Source organism: Dreissena polymorpha, chromosome 9 (genome assembly GCF_020536995.1).
Source record: "Dreissena polymorpha isolate Duluth1 chromosome 9, UMN_Dpol_1.0, whole genome shotgun sequence".
In the NCBI taxonomy this organism is placed as follows: Eukaryota; Metazoa; Mollusca; class Bivalvia; order Myida; family Dreissenidae; genus Dreissena; species Dreissena polymorpha.
In genome coordinates, this window is record NC_068363.1 from 3,441,517 (window position 1) to 3,461,408 (window position 19,892).

The 19,892-nt window shown below is 35.7% G+C and overlaps 1 protein-coding gene across 1 annotated transcript in view; it reads right to left on the bottom strand.

The window, feature by feature from the left end:
* The window catches only part of LOC127843796 (short transient receptor potential channel 4-associated protein-like), a 42,256-nt gene that overhangs the window by 12,865 nt on the left and 9,499 nt on the right, over positions 1–19,892 (bottom strand). Inside the window, exons 5-17 of the mRNA XM_052373595.1 lie at positions 19,704–19,768; positions 17,813–17,972; positions 14,102–14,212; positions 13,264–13,326; positions 11,682–11,744; positions 9,270–9,392; positions 5,748–5,881; positions 5,025–5,104; positions 4,119–4,179; positions 2,757–2,815; positions 2,336–2,391; positions 2,088–2,133; positions 1,406–1,489 (exon numbers count right to left, since the gene is read on the bottom strand). Coding sequence (XP_052229555.1) covers positions 1,406–1,489; positions 2,088–2,133; positions 2,336–2,391; positions 2,757–2,815; positions 4,119–4,179; positions 5,025–5,104; positions 5,748–5,881; positions 9,270–9,392; positions 11,682–11,744; positions 13,264–13,326; positions 14,102–14,212; positions 17,813–17,972; positions 19,704–19,768 — 1,105 coding nt within the window. The remainder of the gene's footprint in view (positions 1–1,405; positions 1,490–2,087; positions 2,134–2,335; positions 2,392–2,756; positions 2,816–4,118; positions 4,180–5,024; positions 5,105–5,747; positions 5,882–9,269; positions 9,393–11,681; positions 11,745–13,263; positions 13,327–14,101; positions 14,213–17,812; positions 17,973–19,703; positions 19,769–19,892) is intronic.

Here is a 19,892-nt window from a genome sequence, read left to right on the forward strand (position 1 = left end):
TGCAAAAGTTATGACCAATGTTAAAGTTTTTGGACGGATGGACAGACTGACTGAGGGACAGACAGACAGATGGACAGTTAAAAAACTATATGCCACCCTTCGGGGCATAAAAAACAGCATATCTGTGTTTTGTGATCCTTGTGAAAAGGATAGCAAAACATTGCAGGAAACATTGAGCAAACAACAACAATAAATCTGTTGCAATCATGTGGTGTTATTAATAATTCCAAAACCAATTTAAACAAGAGTGCCAAACGGTCACAAGATACGCCCATTTTAAGGCTTTGGACAACTTGATAACTTAACCATGACCCATATTTGAACTTGACCTACATATCATCTAGACACAACTTCTGACCAAAGTTGGTGAAGATCTGATAAAAACTACTTCAATTAGAGAGCCGACACCATGCTAAATGCTTGAAATGCACTAAGTGACCTTGTGACCTAGTTTTTAACCTGGCATGACCCTTATTTGAACTTGACCTACATATAGTTGTTTAGACACAACTTCTGACCAAATCTGGTGAAGATCGGATCAAAACTACTTCAATTAGAGAGCAGACACCATGCTTAATGCTTGAAATGGTTTAAGTGACCCTGTGACCTAGTTTTTGACCTGGCATGACCCATATTCGAACTTGACCTAAATATTGTCTAGATACAACTTCTGACCAAGTTTGGTGAAGATCGGATGAAAACTACTTCAATTAGAGAGCAGACACCATGCTAAATGCTTGAAATGCACTAAGTGACCCTGTGACCTAGTTTTTGACCCGGCATGACCCATATTCGAACTTGACCTAGATAGTGTCTAGATACAACTTCTGACCAAGTTTGGTGAAGATCGGATAAAAACTATTTGAATTAGAGAGTGGAAACTGCTGTGGACGCCGCCCGCCCGCTGCCAAGGTGAAACTATTATACGTCCCGTTTTTTTAAAACGGGCCTATAAAAATAATATTTTTCGTTTCAAATGGATTTGAAAGTCATAATGACAAAATGAGACCTTAACATGAGTATGTATGGATCACAGGGAAAGGCCACTTTCATAATAGTTGAAGTGGTTTCCTTAGTGGTTTCGAGCTTTAATGCTGCAGCATTATTCATTTAACAGTTGCAATTACCTTGCCTTATTAGTCAGCACAGTATTTTGTTCATAGAAAGGGCAATAATGTGTCATTTTTTCAACAACAAAAAATTGCATGAAAATCATGTTGATTCCCCTAAATAAGATCTTACTCCCAAGATATTGCTTACTATGTGATATCATTTCTCCTTTTGCCAGACATACTAATACCGCCTCCCTAGCCCTCATGCAAACAGAACTGAATGAATAAAAACAATGATAGTTTCACTATAAAACACTTCATTATTGCATGAATGCTGCAGTAAAAGATCATACCTAAATGTTGAGGTGGTTGGTTCCTTTTTCATGACATCTACAATCTTTGTGAGGAGGCCTTTGCTTCCACGGCACATTAACACTCTGCAAATGAGAGATGTTAGAGACTTTAGCATACAAACACCATGTCTAACAGGCGTTATTCAACCCCATTACCAATGTCAAAAAGTGCATACTTTTTCCTAATGACTGCCAAACATTTCCAATTGATGATTGGAAAAAAAATGTATTCAGAACATTGCAAATCTAATTAAACATTAAGTTTATTTCCCCATGATGCAGCTGTATGGGTTGAACCTCCTTAGTTTTGATAATTATTGTTGTAAACACTAATTTTCAATTTCAAATTGAAAACAAAAGCTGTCACCATAGGATGACTTATGCCCCCTATAAACGCTTGATAGAAGTTATGAGCTTTTATCGCAACCTAAACGCAGATTTTGAAACCTAAACGCAGACCCTAAGTTCAAGGTCAAGGTCACAGATGAAGAGACAGAAGTCATAGAAAAAACATAGCCCAAGGGTCAAAATCAGAGTTGAAGGAAAGTGCACAAAAAAAGCCATTATGGATTAATTTTATTTTATGATCTCATCACTAAAGTACCGGTAACGAAATGTGTCCAGTATATCATTATAACAAGGTTTTATGGAACATCTAGTTTATGTTTTAATTTATACATACTTGTTCACATTGTCCAGATTTGGAAGTTGCAAAGTCCCAGCTTTGGCTGAAACAAATATTTTCAAAATACAAAGACATATGAAACAACAAAAATTTCAATTGTTTTATAGAACTTACAATTTGAATGACATACTTTTTAGTGGATAACAACGATTTGCTACTCATAATTCTATTTCAAAAACACAAAGTTCAAAAGCAATTCTTTATTTTATATTAAATTGTTATTTTTTTTAGTATTTAATACTAACCATTTATTCTTTTCACCTCATTTAATTCTGACTTGGATAACAGTAAATGTTTATAGCTGAAAGAAAAGAACACATTTTTTATTCATACAATGCCCTTGCCAGGTAATCTTGCAGGTATAAACAACATAAAATGCAGGCCAAGAGAACATTTGTAATTGAATGGCCAGCAAAATTGGACTTTGGGCCAAGATAAGTAAAACGTTTTTCAAATTATGAGGAAAGTAAAGATATTTTTTTTGCTACAACTTATCATTATTATAATATTTATTATTATGTCAACTTCATCAAGAATATATAAGTTTAAATACTACATTTAAGTAGTCTCAATCAATGCCCAGCATATCTTAAAACACATATACAAGCCAGTGTTTAAGGCATTTAAAGCAGCACAACATTTTTGAATGTTTAAATAGTCACTTACTCAGAATGATCACAGAAACTATGAACTAATCTTAGGAACTGAATCTTCAAGGCCACTTCCTGAAAAACAAAACGTGAGTCTGAATAATTTAAAAGAAAATCAGTGCATCCCAAAGCAAAATTATCTCACTTATTTCAAAGAATGTATTGTGGTAAAATAATTACACAAACTAGTGATCTGAAAATCAATAGGGGTCATCTGCCAGTCATGATCCATGTACCTATGAAGTTTCATAATCCTAGGCCTAATTATTTTTGAGTTATCATCAGGAAACCATTTTTACTGTTTCGAGTCACTGTGACCTTGACCTTTGTCCTAGTGACCTGAAAATCAATAGGGGTCATCTGCCAGTCATGATCAATGTACCTATGAAGTTTCATGATCCTAGGCGTAAGCATTCTTGAGTTATCATCCGGAAACCATTTTACTGTTATGAGTCACTGTTACCTTGACCTTTGACTTAGTGACCTGAAAATCAATAGGGGTCATCTGCCAGTCACGATCAATGTAACTACGAAGTTTCATGATCCTAGGCCTAAGGGTTCTTGAGTTATCATCCGGAAACCATCTGGTGGACGGACCGACCAACGGTCCGACAGACCCACCGACCAACATGTGCAAAACAATATACCCCCTCTTCTTTGAAGGGGGGCATAAAAAATGGTAAAAGAAATGTGTCTCAATTGATGTATTTAATATGTTTCAAAACAGTTTGCCTATCTCTGTAAAATTGACTAAATCGTTCATCATCATGTAGACTTAAATGGCTTTTTTTTTTAATCGCATTTGTGATGAGAGATTAATTTTAATTGATTAACATTGTTGTTCCAACGCTGTTGTTGTTCACCATATGCAAAGGGGGAAAACAACAATGGCACAAAAACAAAATATTTTTCATTTATACATGTTACCTAACAGTTTGAATACTAAGTCAGAGATACTTGAAATGAGGACAAGGATAACGGAAATGAGGGTGAATATCACTTAAAATATGACAAATATAACTGAAATGAGGACAAATATAGCTCAAATTATGACAGATACAACAGAAATGAGGATAAAAATAACTAAAATGAGAACAAATAAAACCAAAATGAGGACAGAGTCAACTGATATGAGGACAATCATAACTGAAATAATGATAGAGATAACTCAAATTATGACAAAGGCGACTGAAATTTGGACAAAAATACTTAAATTAGGACAAAAAGAAATGAAATGAGGACAAAGAAAACTGAAATGAGTACAAATATAACTGAAATGAGGACAAAATAAATATGAGGAGATTAATGAAATAAGGCCGAAGATGAATGAAATGAGGCCAAAGATAAATAAAATGGGAACAAGAATGTGTAAACATACAGGACTGCATTCACAAGCAGCGTTGTGACCTCGCATTCTGTGACGACTGCTGTATCGTCCTCTGTAAATATAGAGATATGAGCTATGATTCTGAAACACTGATATATTTAAAAACACATTTCACGAAAAAATGGCATTCTAAAGCAAATCAGTCTCCACAAGACCTAAGTTACAAGAAATATGTAGAAAATTTAGTCAGAGAGTACTGCAATTATCTGCTATAGACTTCTGAAGCAGATACAACCAATTCTCGCTCAACTAACTTTGTAGTAATGTGTTGTTGAAACTTGTGTCTCAGATTTGAATTATGCTGCACTATATAAACTTAAAAGGCCTGTTGAGGGGTATAGTAAATAATGTGCACCAGAAAAATGATGTCAACAGAACCCAAGGTGGACAATACTTTTTGAAGGGGCAATATTTATCAAACTTTGCAAAATGTTGATATTTATTTTATCATACTGAACAAATATGTTGTACTTACTAAACCAAGCAAACAGCAGATTTTATAATCAGACACTCATCAATAATGAGTTTTAAAGTATAATTTATAAGTACAACAGAATTTTCAGTATAAACTTGTTCAGGCTGTGCATATTACAAATTATAGCCCCATCCTGATATATTATGTTAAAACATAATATTGACATTATGCAAGGATTGATATATGAAATTATACATGGAAAAGTGATGCGAGATAAAATAATAAACATTAAACAGCCTTTTGATCAAATACATTTAAATTGTACAAATATACCCCTCAATATAACCCAGTATGAAATTAATGCATTTGATGCGGAATGAAACCTGAAATCTACCTAAAACTTTGTAGAAAACTATTGTATTAACAAAAAAATCTTGCTTTAAGCTGAAAGTATAATTGTATGAAAGTATAATTGTACTTACACTTGGCACTTCCATATAAACTGATCAAACAGATCACTAAGCCCAGGGGCCAGCTTCAGTTCTGCAAGCTTTCTCTGTACCTGAAATAGAATGAATGAAAATCTTGGGTACCCCAACACATTAACATTTTTGCCCAACTAAAAGCAGAAATTACCCACAATTTATAATACCCTGTCCAATATTAACCAATAGGGCATGGTAGAATTTTGACTTTCAAGTTGCAGCTTATGTTGACACGGGATACTGCATTGATGATGCGTGCCTTTACTTTTCAATTTTAAAGCCATGTAAAACAGGCACTCAAAATTGTAAGTGTCCACGGCTATTTCAACACTATTATTGAAAACATTTGATGCAAGTTGCTTCTAAGACATACCAGTATTAGCCTTGCATAACACTGATGAATTTTTTGGAACATACATTTAATATAAGCCTAAAGATTTTATTCCAGAACCACCTCAGGTGAGGAAAATGCCCCCTCCCCCCTTAAAAGGGTTCAAATTACCTCTTCATTTATACTAGATCCAGCAAAGTAAATAGCTATTTGTACAAAACTCTTCATTTATACATTGGTCCAGCAAAGTAAATAACAATTCATAAAATCAGTTTGACATTAAAAGAGAGGAAATCAGCTGAAAGAAAGAGAAGTCACACCCATATACACCTAATGTTAAAATCCCTATTTTCAGGACAATTTCTGGACACAAACATGGGGATACTAACTTTCTTCCTGTGTTTCCCCAGCAGGAACAGTCCGAGGACGTACACAACCTCCACACGCTGTACCAACTCCTCTGTAATCTTGAGGCCCTGTTGTAGCTGCATGGGACTGCCTGCAGTGGTTGGGGCTGTGATACCTGATGTGGGAAAACAGGGCTTAATGCATGTGCGTAAAGTGTTGTCCCAGATAAGCCTGTGCAGTCCACACATGCTAATTATGGACAGAACTTTCCACTTGCCCTGGATTTTTGTTTAGAAGAGACTTCTTTAAATGAAAATTTTCATTAAAGTGGAAAGTGTTATCCCTGATTAGCCAGTGCATACTACACAGGCTAATCTAGGTAATAAAATCTGTGTTCATATGAATAAAGTCAAGTTTTTACCATTATGAGGCTCATTGAAATCAGCAGTTAAACCAAGCAAGCCCAATTGGTATATTCTTAATAAAAATAAAAAGACAATTATACAAACAAGAGGGCCATGATGGCCCTGAATCGCTCACCTGACTTACCAAATACAATCCCAACCCAGTTTTCATCAAGATAAGCATTCTGACCAAATTTCATAAAGATTGGATGAAAACTGTGACCTCTATTGTCTACACAAGGTTTTTCTAATATTTGACCTATTGACCTAGTTTTTGACCCCAGGTGACCCAAATACAATCCAAACACAGTTTTCATCAAATAAACATTCTGATCAAATTTGATAAAGATTGGATGAAAACTGTGACCTCTATTGTCTACAAAAGGTTTTTCTATTATTTGACCTAGTGACCTAGTTTTTGACCCCAGATGACCAAAATACAATCTCAACCCAGATTTCATCAAGACAAACATTCTGACCAAATTTCATGAAGATCGGATGAAAACTGTGACCTCTACTGTCTACACAAGGTTTTTCTATTATTTGACCTAGTTACCTAGTTTTTGACCCAAGATGACCCAAATACAATCCCAACCCAGATTTCATCAAGATAAACAATCTGACCAAATTTCATAAAGATTGGATGAAAACTGCGACCTCTATTGTCTATACAAGGTTTTTCAATTATTTCACCTAGTGACCTAGTTTTTGACCTAGTGACCTTGTTGTTGACCCCAGATGACCCAAATACAATCCCAACCCAGATTTCATCAAGAAAAACGTTCTGACCAAATTTCATAAAGATTGGATGAAAACTGTGACCTCTTCTGTCTACACAAACAAATTGTTGACGGTTTGACCTCTTTTGTCTACACAAGGTTTTTCTATTATTTCACATAGTTTTTGACCTAGTGACCTAGTTTATGACCCCAGATGACCCAAATACATTCCTAAGCCAGATTTCCTCAAGATAAAACATTCTGACCAAATTTCATAAAGATTGGATGAAAACTGCGACCTCTATTGTTTACACAAGGTTTTTCTATTATTTGACCTAGTTTTTGACCTAGTGACCTAGTTTTTTACCCCAGATGACCCAAATAAAATCCCAACCCAGATTTCATCAAGATACACATTCTGACCAAATTTCATAAACATTGGATGAAAACTGTGACCTCTACTGTCTACACAAACTAATTGTTGATGATTTTTCAATTATTTGACCTAGTGACCTGGTTTTTGACCCCAGATGACCCAAATACAATTCCAACCCAGATTTCATCAAGATAAACATTCTGACCAAATTTCATAAAGATTGGATGAAAACTGCGACCTCTATTGTCTACACAAGGTTTTTCTATTATTTGACCTATTATGTGACCTAGTTTTTGACCTAGTGACCTAGTTTTAAACCCCAGATGACCCAAATACAATCCCAACCCAGATTTCATCAAGATAAACATTCTGACCAAATTTCATAAAGATTGGATGAAAACTGTGACCTCTACTGTCTACACAAACAAATTGTTGATGGACGCACGCACGCACACACACACAACGGACGCCAGACATCACACGGTCACATAAGCACACCATCTCACTTCGTGACAGGTGAGCTAAAAAGACTATGTGAAAACAAGAATCTTTGCTAACCCACTTCAAAATGTACAATGCAGGGTTTGTGGGGATGGGCTAATTTTGATCATTGCATTTTAAAAAAAAACTGAAAACTGTCAATCCTAAGTCTGATAAAATACTGTGATCATCTTCAAGACTTGCAAAAGAAGTATAACACAAAATCAATATTTCCAGGTAACTAAGATAATTTAGAAACATTAATGATTGAAGCCTAACCTCAGCAGATTTTAACCAAAAACAAGATGTGTTTGTGAAACACTATGTCCCCCTATATGATGTTTGACCTTGAAGGATGACCTTGACCTTGTGAAGGATGACCTTGACCTTTCACCAATCAAAATGTGCTGCTCCATGAGATACACATGCATGCCAAATATCAAGTTGCTTTCTTCAATATTGCAAATGTATTCATAAAATAAGCGATTTGGGCCACATATATTTGACCTCTGACCTTGAAGGATGACCTTGACCTTTCACCACTCAAAATGTGCAGCTCCATGAGATGCACATGCATGCCAAATGTCAAGTTGCTATCTTCAATATTGCAAAAGTATTTATAAAATAAGCAATTTGGGCCACATATATTTGACCTCTGACCTTGAAGGATGACCTTGAGCTTGACCTTTCACCACTCAAAATGTGCAGCTTCATGAGATACACATGCATGCCAAATATGAAGTTGCTATCTTCAATATAGCCAAAGTTATTGCAAAATGTTAAAGTTGGCGCAAACAGACAGACAGACCAACGGACCAACAGACAGACAGGGCAAAAACAATGTCCCCCACTATTATAGTGGGGGACATAATAAAAATGCATTTTTATAGTTCATTTAACACCAGAAGGTACAGTAATAAGCAGTTGCTAATAACAACAGTCCCTTAAATTTGAACAACACATAGTGTCCAAGAAAAAAATGCCCTTAATAAAAATTGTTTGTTAACAACAAAATTTGGCATCCATGTTCAATTCTTTATAAATCTAAGCCTGTTTGACTGATTTTCTTATCTCTGTGATTCAGGAAACACTGCAAGGGAGAAAATACCCTACCAAACCTTGTATCTAAAAAACTTCATTTTTATAGTAAAAGCCTATTGTTGAGAAATTTCTCATAAAAATGGATGAAAATGCTAGACAGGACGTGTGGGGACAAACCTTGCTGTTCAAAACAGTTGCAAAAATTTGTATAACATTTTTTATCCTTACCATAAACAACAACTAATTTTAAAGTAAACCTATTTATTTTACCTTGATTGCATTGAAAGCCTAAGACTTATAATATTTTAACGCTCCAGTCTGTTTCTTAGGTGAAATCAGTACTTTTTGTCTTTGGGGGAGGTTGAAAGAACACTCCCTTAGATGGGATTGGACCCATGACCTGGCTGCTAGACAAACACCTTATCTACTACACCATGGCGACCATTCATATATTGTATTCTACTGAATATCATTTCCCCACATAACACCCACAAACATGCCCATCTCATCTTACCGCCCACAAACATGCCCATCTCGTCTTACCTCCAACAAACATGTCCATCTCGTCCTCCACAGGGTTGTCACACTGCTCCTCTGCCATCTGGTTCTCTATCCACTCCATCCAGCAGTCCAGCTCACTCTGCATGCCTGGGTATCGGGGCGTGTCTGAAACATAATATAAAATGTAAGCCGCGTTCTGGGCAAACTGGCCTTACTTAAGGCACAGGCAAATCTGGGACGACACTTTCTGCCTAAACTGGAGTTTTACTAAGAATATATTTCCTTTAACAGAAAAAACCCATAGAAGCTTAAAGTATGGACATATGAGCAGCGCTATTGGAAAAATATGCTTAATGCAAGTGTCTTCCCATATTACAGTGCCCCAGATAATTTTTGGGGAAAAGGGTTTTATTAACCCATTGTATTTGAAAAATAACATGATTTTATTCCTTAAATAGGGTGAAATATGTTATAAAAAGTGCATACCGAACAATGAATTCCAATGAACCCTTTCCCACTCAGAGGCAAAGAGAAAATGGCTATGTGCAAACAGCATAAAACCAGAACAGCCTGCGTGTATATCGCAGTTAGTTCAGGTTTTATGCTGTTTGCTGCTCATCAATGTCTTAGGGTTGGAAATGAAGCCTTTCAATCTTGAATATATTAAGATAGGACTTAAATTTTAATTTGATTTTCTAAAGGAGTTCAAATGCATCTAAGTGCTTTTCTGAGTGGTTAAGAGTTAAGTCAGACTAAAATGCATGTAGGCCGTGGTAAAAAATGTAATAAGACGCTTTATTTATTCTAGTCAGCAGAGCGTTTGAATAACTTCGATTGTTTTCTCATCCAGGTACTTGCTATCGAATTTTGACTGAATAAAAGCATCACCCCGTTAGAGCATATTTTCCAAAGACAATATATCAACAAGGGCTGTTTGTAAAACATGCATGCCCCCCATATGGGCTGTCCATTGTAGTGGCAGCCATTGTGTTAATACGATATTTGTCACTGTGACCTTGACCTTTGACCTAGTGACCTGAAAATCAATAGGGGTCATCTGCGAGTCACGATCAAAGTACCTATGAAGTGTCATGATCCTAGGCAAAAGCGTTCTTGAGTTATCATCCGAAAATCATTTTACTATTTCAGGTCACCGTGACCTTGACCTTTGACCTTGTGACCTCACAATCAATAGGGGTCATCTGCAAGTCATGATCAATCTACCTATGAAGTTTCATGATCCTAGGCGTATGCGTTCTTGAGTTATCATCCAAAAACCATTTTACTATTTCGGGTCACTGTGACCTTGACCTTTGACCTAGTGACCTCAAAATCAATAGGGGTCATCTGAGAGTCATGATCAATCTACCCATGAAGTTTCATGATCCTAGGCGTATGCGTTCTTGAGTTATCATCCGGAAACCATTTTACTATTTCTGGTCACCGTGACCTTGACCTTTGACCTAGTGACCTCAAAATCAATAGGGGTCATCTGCGAGTCATGATCAATCTACCCATGAAGTTTCATGATCCTAGGCGTTTGCGTTCTTGAGTTATCATCCGGAAACCATTTTACTATTTCGGGTCACCGTGACCTTGACCTTTGACCTAGTGACCTCAAAATCAATAGGGGTCATCTGCGAGTCATGATCAATGTACCTATGAAGTTTCAAGATCCTAGGCCCAAGCGTTCTTGAGTTATCGTCTGACAACCACCTGGTGGACGGACCGACCGACAGACCGACATGAGCAAAGCAATATACCCCCTCTTCTTCGAAGGGGGGCATAAAAAAGAGAAAGCATTTGAGATCCAGTCTCTTGTATTGTACACATCAAATTTAAAGGATATGAGTCAAAGTCAAAACGGTTGAGCATTCAATATGCATCACATTCTTTTTCTTTGTGTTTCTAAACATTTAAATTGGGTGAAATACGCAGATACAAAGTTTATCTGGGTCACATTTAAATTGGGTGAAATACGCAGATACAAAGTTTATCTGAGGCACTGTGATTAGCCTGTGCAGGCCACACAGTCTGGGACAAATCATTTCCCTTGTATGCTATTTTTTTTTTAAGTAAGTCTATTTTTAGCAAAAATTCAGTTAAGACAGAAAGAATCATCCCAGAGAAGCCTGTGCTTACTGTACAGGCTAATCTGGGATGACACATCACACACATGCATTAAGCCCAGTTTTACCAGAAAGGCAGGTTCTCTCGTCAAATTGAAGCAAGTCACTATTTCAACAAGAATTGGTATTTTAGTTACCATCTTCAAAACCAGAAATAAACAATCAGATCTGGTCACAATAAATGTCTGAATTTTAATGGCTTTGAGATTTTAATTGATGTTACATTTTCTGTTTGGCCTTAAAAAATCTGACAAGTGTTCAAACTTTAAACATACAAAAATATATCTTTCATTACTGAGATTGATTGCATATTTGAATGACTTACATTGTTTGGACACAGCCAGGTTCACAAGTCTTGGAAGAAGTTCTGGTATACTTAGAAGCAATTCTACAAACAGAGACAGGCTTGTTAGGACATTCTATGCTCAAGCTTGAGACGCTGCAGAATGTAAAATTAAACATATTGTAATAATCATGAGAGACAGACGGATGGCGACAGACAGCAGTTGTCATACAGAATGTCGAGCTTTTCTCCTTTTATTCTATATATCAACCAATTTTTTACATGGCAATAATGTGTAAAGCCTTTAAAAGAAGATCATCTGAAGAAATAAAGTAATAAATGCAATATATATATGTGGATTTCTGAACAATATAATGAGTATATACCAGCAGTAGCGAAACAGTTATAATGCCAGGGCTTTTTCTAGCCATTTTGGGAAATGGAGTCTAGTAAAATTGGGATTTTTAAATTGATAAAATGGCAAATTTGAGATTTTTTTTGATTTTTTATCGTCAAAATGAACAAAATCTGGAATTTTTTATCAACAAATATTGACACAGCAGGTTTTTTTCCCGGAAAAAAATCATATAAATTATAGTTTTATTCAGTGTGAGATGTTTATAAAATAAAAATTCAGATATAGTAATCTAAAGACACTTCTTTCTAATAACAAACAATGGCTGTTTGTAAAACATGCATGCCCCCATATGGGCTGTCAGTTGTAGTGGCAGCCATTGTGTGAATACGTTTCTTGTCACTGTGACCTTAACCTTTGACCTAGTGACCTGAAAATCATTAGGGGTCATCTGCCAGTCATGATCAATGTACCTATGAAGTTTCATGATCCTAGACCTAATTATTCTCGAGTTATCATCAGGACATTTAACTGTTTTGAGTCACTTTGACCTTGACCTTTGACCTAGTGACCTGAAAATTAATAGGGGTCATCTGCCAGTCATGATCAATGTTCCTATTAAGTTTCATGATCCTAGGCATAAGCATTCTTGAGTTATCATCCGAAAACCATTTTACTATTTTGAGTCACTGTGACCTTGACCTTTGACCTAGTGACCTGAAAATCAATAGGGGTCATCTGCCAGTTATGATTAATGTACCTATGAAGTTTCATGATCCTAGGCCTAAGCATTCTTGAGCTATCATCCGGAAACCATTTTACTATTTCCAGTCACTGAGACCTTGACCTTTGACCTAGTGACCTGAAAACCAATAGGGGTCATCTGCCGGTCATGATCAATTTACCTATGAAGTTTCATGATCCTATCCAAAGCGTTCTTGAGTTATCATCCGGAAACAATCTGGTGGATGGACCGACCGACCGACCGACCAACCGACCGACCGACTGACATGTGCAAAACAATATACCCCCTCTTCTTCGAAGGGGGGCATAATAAATAAACATTTTTTTTTAATTGGGAATGTTTTTACAATTTGGTTTGGGAACAGGTCCGTTTTACGGCCTTTCATCATAGTAGAAAACCCCCTGAATGCACTTGATTTATCTAAGTACAAAACATACAAAACAGTTAAATGAAACATTTAAAGAACAAATACAAACAAAAAAATAATGTTACTTCAACGCTTAAAGTTTCAGAAAACAACTTACCTTGATTAATATCACGAACGTTTATAAAACCTTTACTTCTTTTTTGTTTGTTTTGAGCAAATACTGAAATAAAAAAACCTTAAAGCATTAGCACAAAATGCTTAATAAAAGTACCATTTAGACCAAAATGAATCCTAGACCAATTTAGGTTTCTGGCCAGACATTTACGATACAAAAATAATATGGATGTATTGGAAAGCATGTTTATTACTACATACAAATAGAGAAATAATGCTTTGAAACTAATTAACATGACATTGGTAAATTCAAATGATTTTATATACATATGCCTTGATTTTTTTTGTAACAAATTACCATTGCAATAAGCCTGATTCTCAAAGGCAAAAGGTTTTGAAATTTTTCTAATGATGCAAGTAGTTAACCTACTGAAATGTTCAGTTAATTGGTTACATTTTTTGGAAAAGATAAACCTGATTTTTTTAAAATGTTTTTTTTATGGAATAAATAGTACAATTATACTTTGTGAGCGCAACATACTGTTAACTTACTATAGCGTCTAGTAGTTATAAATGCCATAAACTTTGTCGTTTTGACAATGTATTTAACTGATATTTTTCTAACAATTGGGAGTTTGTTATATTTGTTATAATATTCAAATTTATTTTTTTCTAATTTCCTGCTTTATCATGCTTATATTTATACCATAAAACCCACTGGCAGCAAATTTAAAAGCATAACAGAAATCACTGATACGTCAACAGTCTACAAATAACAAGCATTCATTCCTCCTTCGGATAGGAAACAATATTTCTAAAAGAACTTAACACTTAAACCAAAAAAAAAAGATATAAAATATTACTTGACCATCGTAACTTACATGATGATTTGTTGTCGTATATATCAAGATCTGAGATGGCCACAGCCAATATTCTACAGAAGTTTGCCAACTGTTCATCTTGCAGACACTGTATTAGGGTCTGAATATTTTCTGTGTAACACAAATGCATAATATTCAGTACATGTTTTATGACAGCAAATACAATTTTAAAGCTATAAAATGTTGTTTAAAATCTACATGCAAGAACAAATGTCATTTTTTTAACATAACTTACAATAATTCTATATGTTTCCTGTAAAACACAAATGCATAATAGTGTTTAATCTAGAAGGGCAGAGGGGCATGGCGCATGACTTAAACAAGAGGGCCTGGAAGGCCCAAAGTCGCTCACCTGAGATAACAAGATATTATTGGAATAAATCTTCTGACCAAGTTTTACGAAGATCAGAAAATAAATGTGGCCTCTAGAGTGTTAACAAGGTTTTACTATAGCCATATATAGCCATATAAGTAAAAATGCCCCACCCCTGGTTGCCATGTTTTTAAAGGAACCAAAACCATTTTCATACTCATACATGATATCATTGGGACAAATCTTCTGACCAAGTCTCATGATGATCGGAAAATAAATGTGACCTCCAGAGTGTTAACAAGGTTTTACTATAGCCATATAAGGAAAATAGCCCCGCCCCTGTGGTGGCCATGTTTTTCAACCAACCGGCATCATTTTTGGATTCTTCCAAGATATTATTGGGATGAATCGTCTGACCGAGTTTCATGAAGATCGGACTATAAATGTGGCCTCTAAAGTGTTAACAAGATTTTACCATAGCCTTATATAGCCATATAAGGAAAAATGCCCCGCCCCTTGGCGGCCATGTTTTTCAAGCAAACGTAACCATTTTCGAACTCAGCCACGATATCATTAAGACAAATCTTCTGACCAAATTTCATCAAGATTGGACAATAAATGTGGTCTCTAGAGTGTTAAAAAGGTTTTACTATAGCCATATACGGAAAAATGCCCAGCCCCCCTGGGGGCCATGTTTTTCAACCAACCGGCATCATTTTCGAACTCGTCCAAGATATTTTTGGGATGAATCTTCTGACAAAGTTTCATTAAGATTGGACAATAAATGTGGCCTCTAGAGTATTAACAAGATTTTACTATAGTCATATATAGCCATATAAGGAAAAATGCCCCGCCCCTTGGCAGCCATGTTTTTCAAGCAAAGGTTACCATTTCTGAACTTATCCAAGATATCAGTGGGACAAATCTTCTGAGCAAGTTTCATGAAGATCGGAAAATAAATGTGGCCTCTAGAGTGTTAATAAGGTTTTACAATAGCCATATAAGGAAAAATGCCCCGCCCCCTGGCGGCCATGTTTTTCAACCAACCGACGTCATTTTTGAACTCGTCCAAGATATTATTGGGATGAATCTTCTGACCAAGTTTTATGAGGATCGGACAATAAATGTGGCCTCTAGAGTGTTAACAAGATTTTGCTATAGCCATATATAGCCATATAAGGAAAAATGCCCCGCCCCTTGGCAGCCATGTTTTTAAAGCAAACGTCACCATTTTCGAACTCATCCAAGATATCATTGAAACCAATCTTCTGACCAAATTTCATGAAGATTGGACAATAAATGTGACCTCTAGAGAGTGAACAAGGCAAATGTTGACGTCGCACGACGGACAAAAGGCGATCACAAAAGCTCACCATGAGCACGTTGTGCTCAGGTGAGCTTAAAGGCATTTCGCATGGCAATTCTCTTACAAAGGGCACATTGGGTGTTTTCAACTTGTTGGAACTTTTAATTGCAGCTTAAAACTTGGATTTAAACATTTTAAATGTTATTTTCGTGAAAAATTCACGCGAACTGTATTCTTAAAATACACAGCTATTGTGTTGACATGTGCATTTATTATTATATTTTTTGGAAAACATTCAAATCGAATGCATAACACGAAAATGTAACTGATCATGACAGCTCTAAAATGAAATTAAACTTTCCAGATGTTTATGACTAGCGTGCATCAGATTTGCGCAATGAGGTCACATTCATATTGAACGTTCTCGTCTTTTTCGAATGAAAAGGTTAAATGAAGCAGAGACATATACAAACACATGTGTTTGTATACGTCCCTGAATTAACTAATTGACATGTGTTTCGTAGTGCCTTTAATAAATGCCACTTTTTAACTATATATCTTGCCTGTTTTCATTAATTAATGATACATTGAACATAGAAAGTTTCAAACAGCCTGAAATATCCGCGTGTTCCTCGTGACAATGAGAGTCAAACGAACAGCGGTACATGTGTAGGTTTGCCACTCATGGACCAGGTTGTCATTAAATAACAACAAAAAAATGCTATACATGTAAATAAAAGTTTTTTTAAATCTGTGAGGATTTGACTTGTAATAGACAGTATTCGAAACTCTGCAAATCTCTAAGTAATAGCAATCTTTACTGTTACGGCCCTCGTGTCTTACGAATATTCTTATATGAACAAAAGATTTCGGATCATTTTAGTTTGAATAACAATACTAAACTTCATTGATTTAGGTAAATTGTATTTGTACCTCATGTAAGTGAGCCAAAAAAAAACTGTCATAAGCGAGGACTGAATAACAACTATTGCTGGTTTATTTCAGATAAATAGTCCGCGCCAGATGTTTTGGTCGTCGTTGTTTGTCATTTAGAAACCTGACTATCATTAATTTGTCGACACAAAACCCACGCCGTTTTCTTAAGAACAAACTCCCTTTTCTGATTGGCTTCCATTGAAAATGCCGCTTAGCTAATCAAAATGATGTATGCATCACAAAAATGCCTGGCGGAGTTAAAATGTCGTTTTTGGAGCCAATACCAACTCGAGCAATTAACTGCTACAGGATAATTATTGATTTTTTCAGCACTTTTTGGGTAATAGGACCTCTTTTATTGCGTCATACGCAGTCATACATTAATATGCGCATCTTGGGGACACTGAGATAACACACGATTGCAAAAGCAGATAAGACTTGATACATATGGATCTAGATAAAAGGGCACGTGACGCTAATTGGCTTTGAAAAGGGCAGTGTGGCGCTCCGAAAAGGGGCATGGCGGGGCGCCACGCTGATTAGGCCTGGAGAAAACACTACATTATAATTATGTCAATGTTGGCGGGTCATCAGGGTCTGCGCTGTTTGCTTTAAGAAATTCTGTAAGAAATATTCTAAATATAGAAATAAATATACTAGACATCCCTAATTTTGGAAATAAATTGATCCAATTTAGAAGTATGGGACAGTCCACTAGGCATAAATGGGTTAATTAAAGCAATCTAAATTCAAAGCTTTTACATCTTGTTCTATGCCGGTGTACCAGGAAAGATGCCTGTGTTTGAACATTACTTACAGTGATTCTTGGAAACAATCTTCCTAACATTGCCCCAGTTATTGAACATCCAAACAACTATCTCAGCCCCAAAACTGTTTACTTTTGTGTGTTTTGTGTAAATGAGTGTTTATTATTAATCATAATATATGCCTATCTTCCAGATTGTAGTTCCTGGTTGTTTATGATGAGTGTTGGTAGTAGAGAGGGAGGGGCCGGTCTGTTGCATTAATATTTGTAAAGCGGTTGCAGTAATATTTTAAAAGTATTTTAGTTGTAACATGCTTTTTTTTACATTTATTTTACAAGAAGGTTAAGTGTCACAATTTCTTAGAAAATAAGCCACTAATGCACACTCACTGATTTTGTTCAGATCGAGGAGTATCTTCTTAGACTGCAGCATATCCTCAATAAGTTGGCAGGCGTTAATGAAGGTCTTCTGATGGGCGAGCAGGGTGAACATGTAACTCAACACGTCCTCCTGATCCATTATGCACATTGTCACCTGGTCTCCAACCGTCTAAACAGAAATTGAAAGAGTCGGTATGTGCTCAATTTTTAAGAAAATTTGTTTGGAATTTTGCCATATTTAACAGTTTCTTAGTTTTATAACAGTGGTCATCTAATATCACTTTGTCTAGACAATATTTAAAAGTATTTTAGTTGTATTACATTGGTAATCACTTTGTATGGACCGTACCTAATAGATTTTAGATGTATTACAGTGGTCATTAATCTTATTACACTTTGCCTGAACCATATCTCACAGTTTTTTAGTTGTATAACAGTGGTCATTAATCTAATCACACTTCGTCGTGACCATATCCTACAGTTCTTTAGTTGTATAACTGTCGTAACAGTGGTCAGTTAATCTTATCACGCATGGTCTGGGCAAGCTCCGTCAATCTACATGGTTTTTGTTCGCTTCTTTGGATTTCTCCCGATTTCAACAGTGTTTTAGTTGTATCACTGAGGTCTAGAGCTGCAACGATTCACCAACAGCTCGATTTGATTCAATTTCGATTTCAGACATTTGATACCGATTTTCTCGATTCGATTCATCTTCAAACCTAGTTTTATTATATATTCACTCTTCTGCCTCAAAATATACATTTCTGTTCAAAAGTGTAGCATACCTAGATATCTTGGGCATTTGTCAAATAAATTGTGTGTTTGTTTGATATAGTTTGGTTGGTTCAACAGTGTTTTAAAAACTGTTGAAAGTGTGTTAAATTAACATTTGTAAGAAATATTTTGCAAGAAACTGCAAATTGTCTTTCAAACTATGTCAATATTTTAATAAAACACATAAAAAAGAATAGCAAATTAGGACTCAATTTTAATTAAAAAAAACTTATGACTAGAAGATTGCGTTGAATACACAATAATATAAAATTAAATAAATAATCATAAGAACATCTGGAATCAGTAGAGTGATAGTACTATCACTATTATACTTATATCCAAAACCGCTACAAGCATGTCTACCATTGTGCCGTGACAGCATCACCTGTTACCTGTAGGACAAATACATTCTCTAATAAACTTAACAAATTCCCAACAGAAACAGAACTACTTTTCTGGCTGGCGACTTGAGAAGTTGCACTTGTGCTACCTCTTAGTCTTGCTAAATCAACGTTATGTTTGCATCCATGAAGCACAGTTTACACTTTGCTTTATCGGGAGGGCTACCATCCAGAAACCCAAAATACTGCCACTTTTTTATTTTAGCTTCTTAGGCCCATCTGATAATTTCAATTTGTCGGCCACAACTTGTTCAGCCATTTTGACGCTTTTTCGGAAAGTAGACCGTAACGCGCTTGTTGATTGGATGACTAAAGAAATAAGCAGCCAATCGCGCGCGTCGTATTTACAGGTAAAGATAAAACCTACACCTTTCCGTATCAAAAAGTCAGAATACAGCCAGCTTTACGTATCTATGTATATATATATGTCTATATGTTAAAGAATCAAATCGAATTTGGTTGGTTTGGTATCGTAATCGAATCGACGCATTTCGAACCGATTTTCGATGCATCAGATCGAATCGTTGCAGCTCTACTGAGGTCAGTTAACTCAGACACACTTGAACATATTTAAACAGCATTTTTCTCATAATAGTCATTGCCAAATGGTTAACAAGTAGTATTAAGGTGGGAAAGCTTGCATCAAATTTGTAAAATATTTTCATAAATTGTTACATCAATTGTAACCCAGCAAGTTAATATCACACAATTCACTGGGGACTTACCGTAGGTGTCATCTTTATCAATATTTCCAGAACCATGGCCTTTATACGGAGGTCAGTATCAGTTTCTACAAAACAAAGCAGCCATTTTCAAATTAATCCAGTAGTCACATCTGTTTTCATAATTAGCATCAATGTAAATTATATACTTACAAAATTTAAATTCGTATAATCAAAAATTCTCGAATGCTT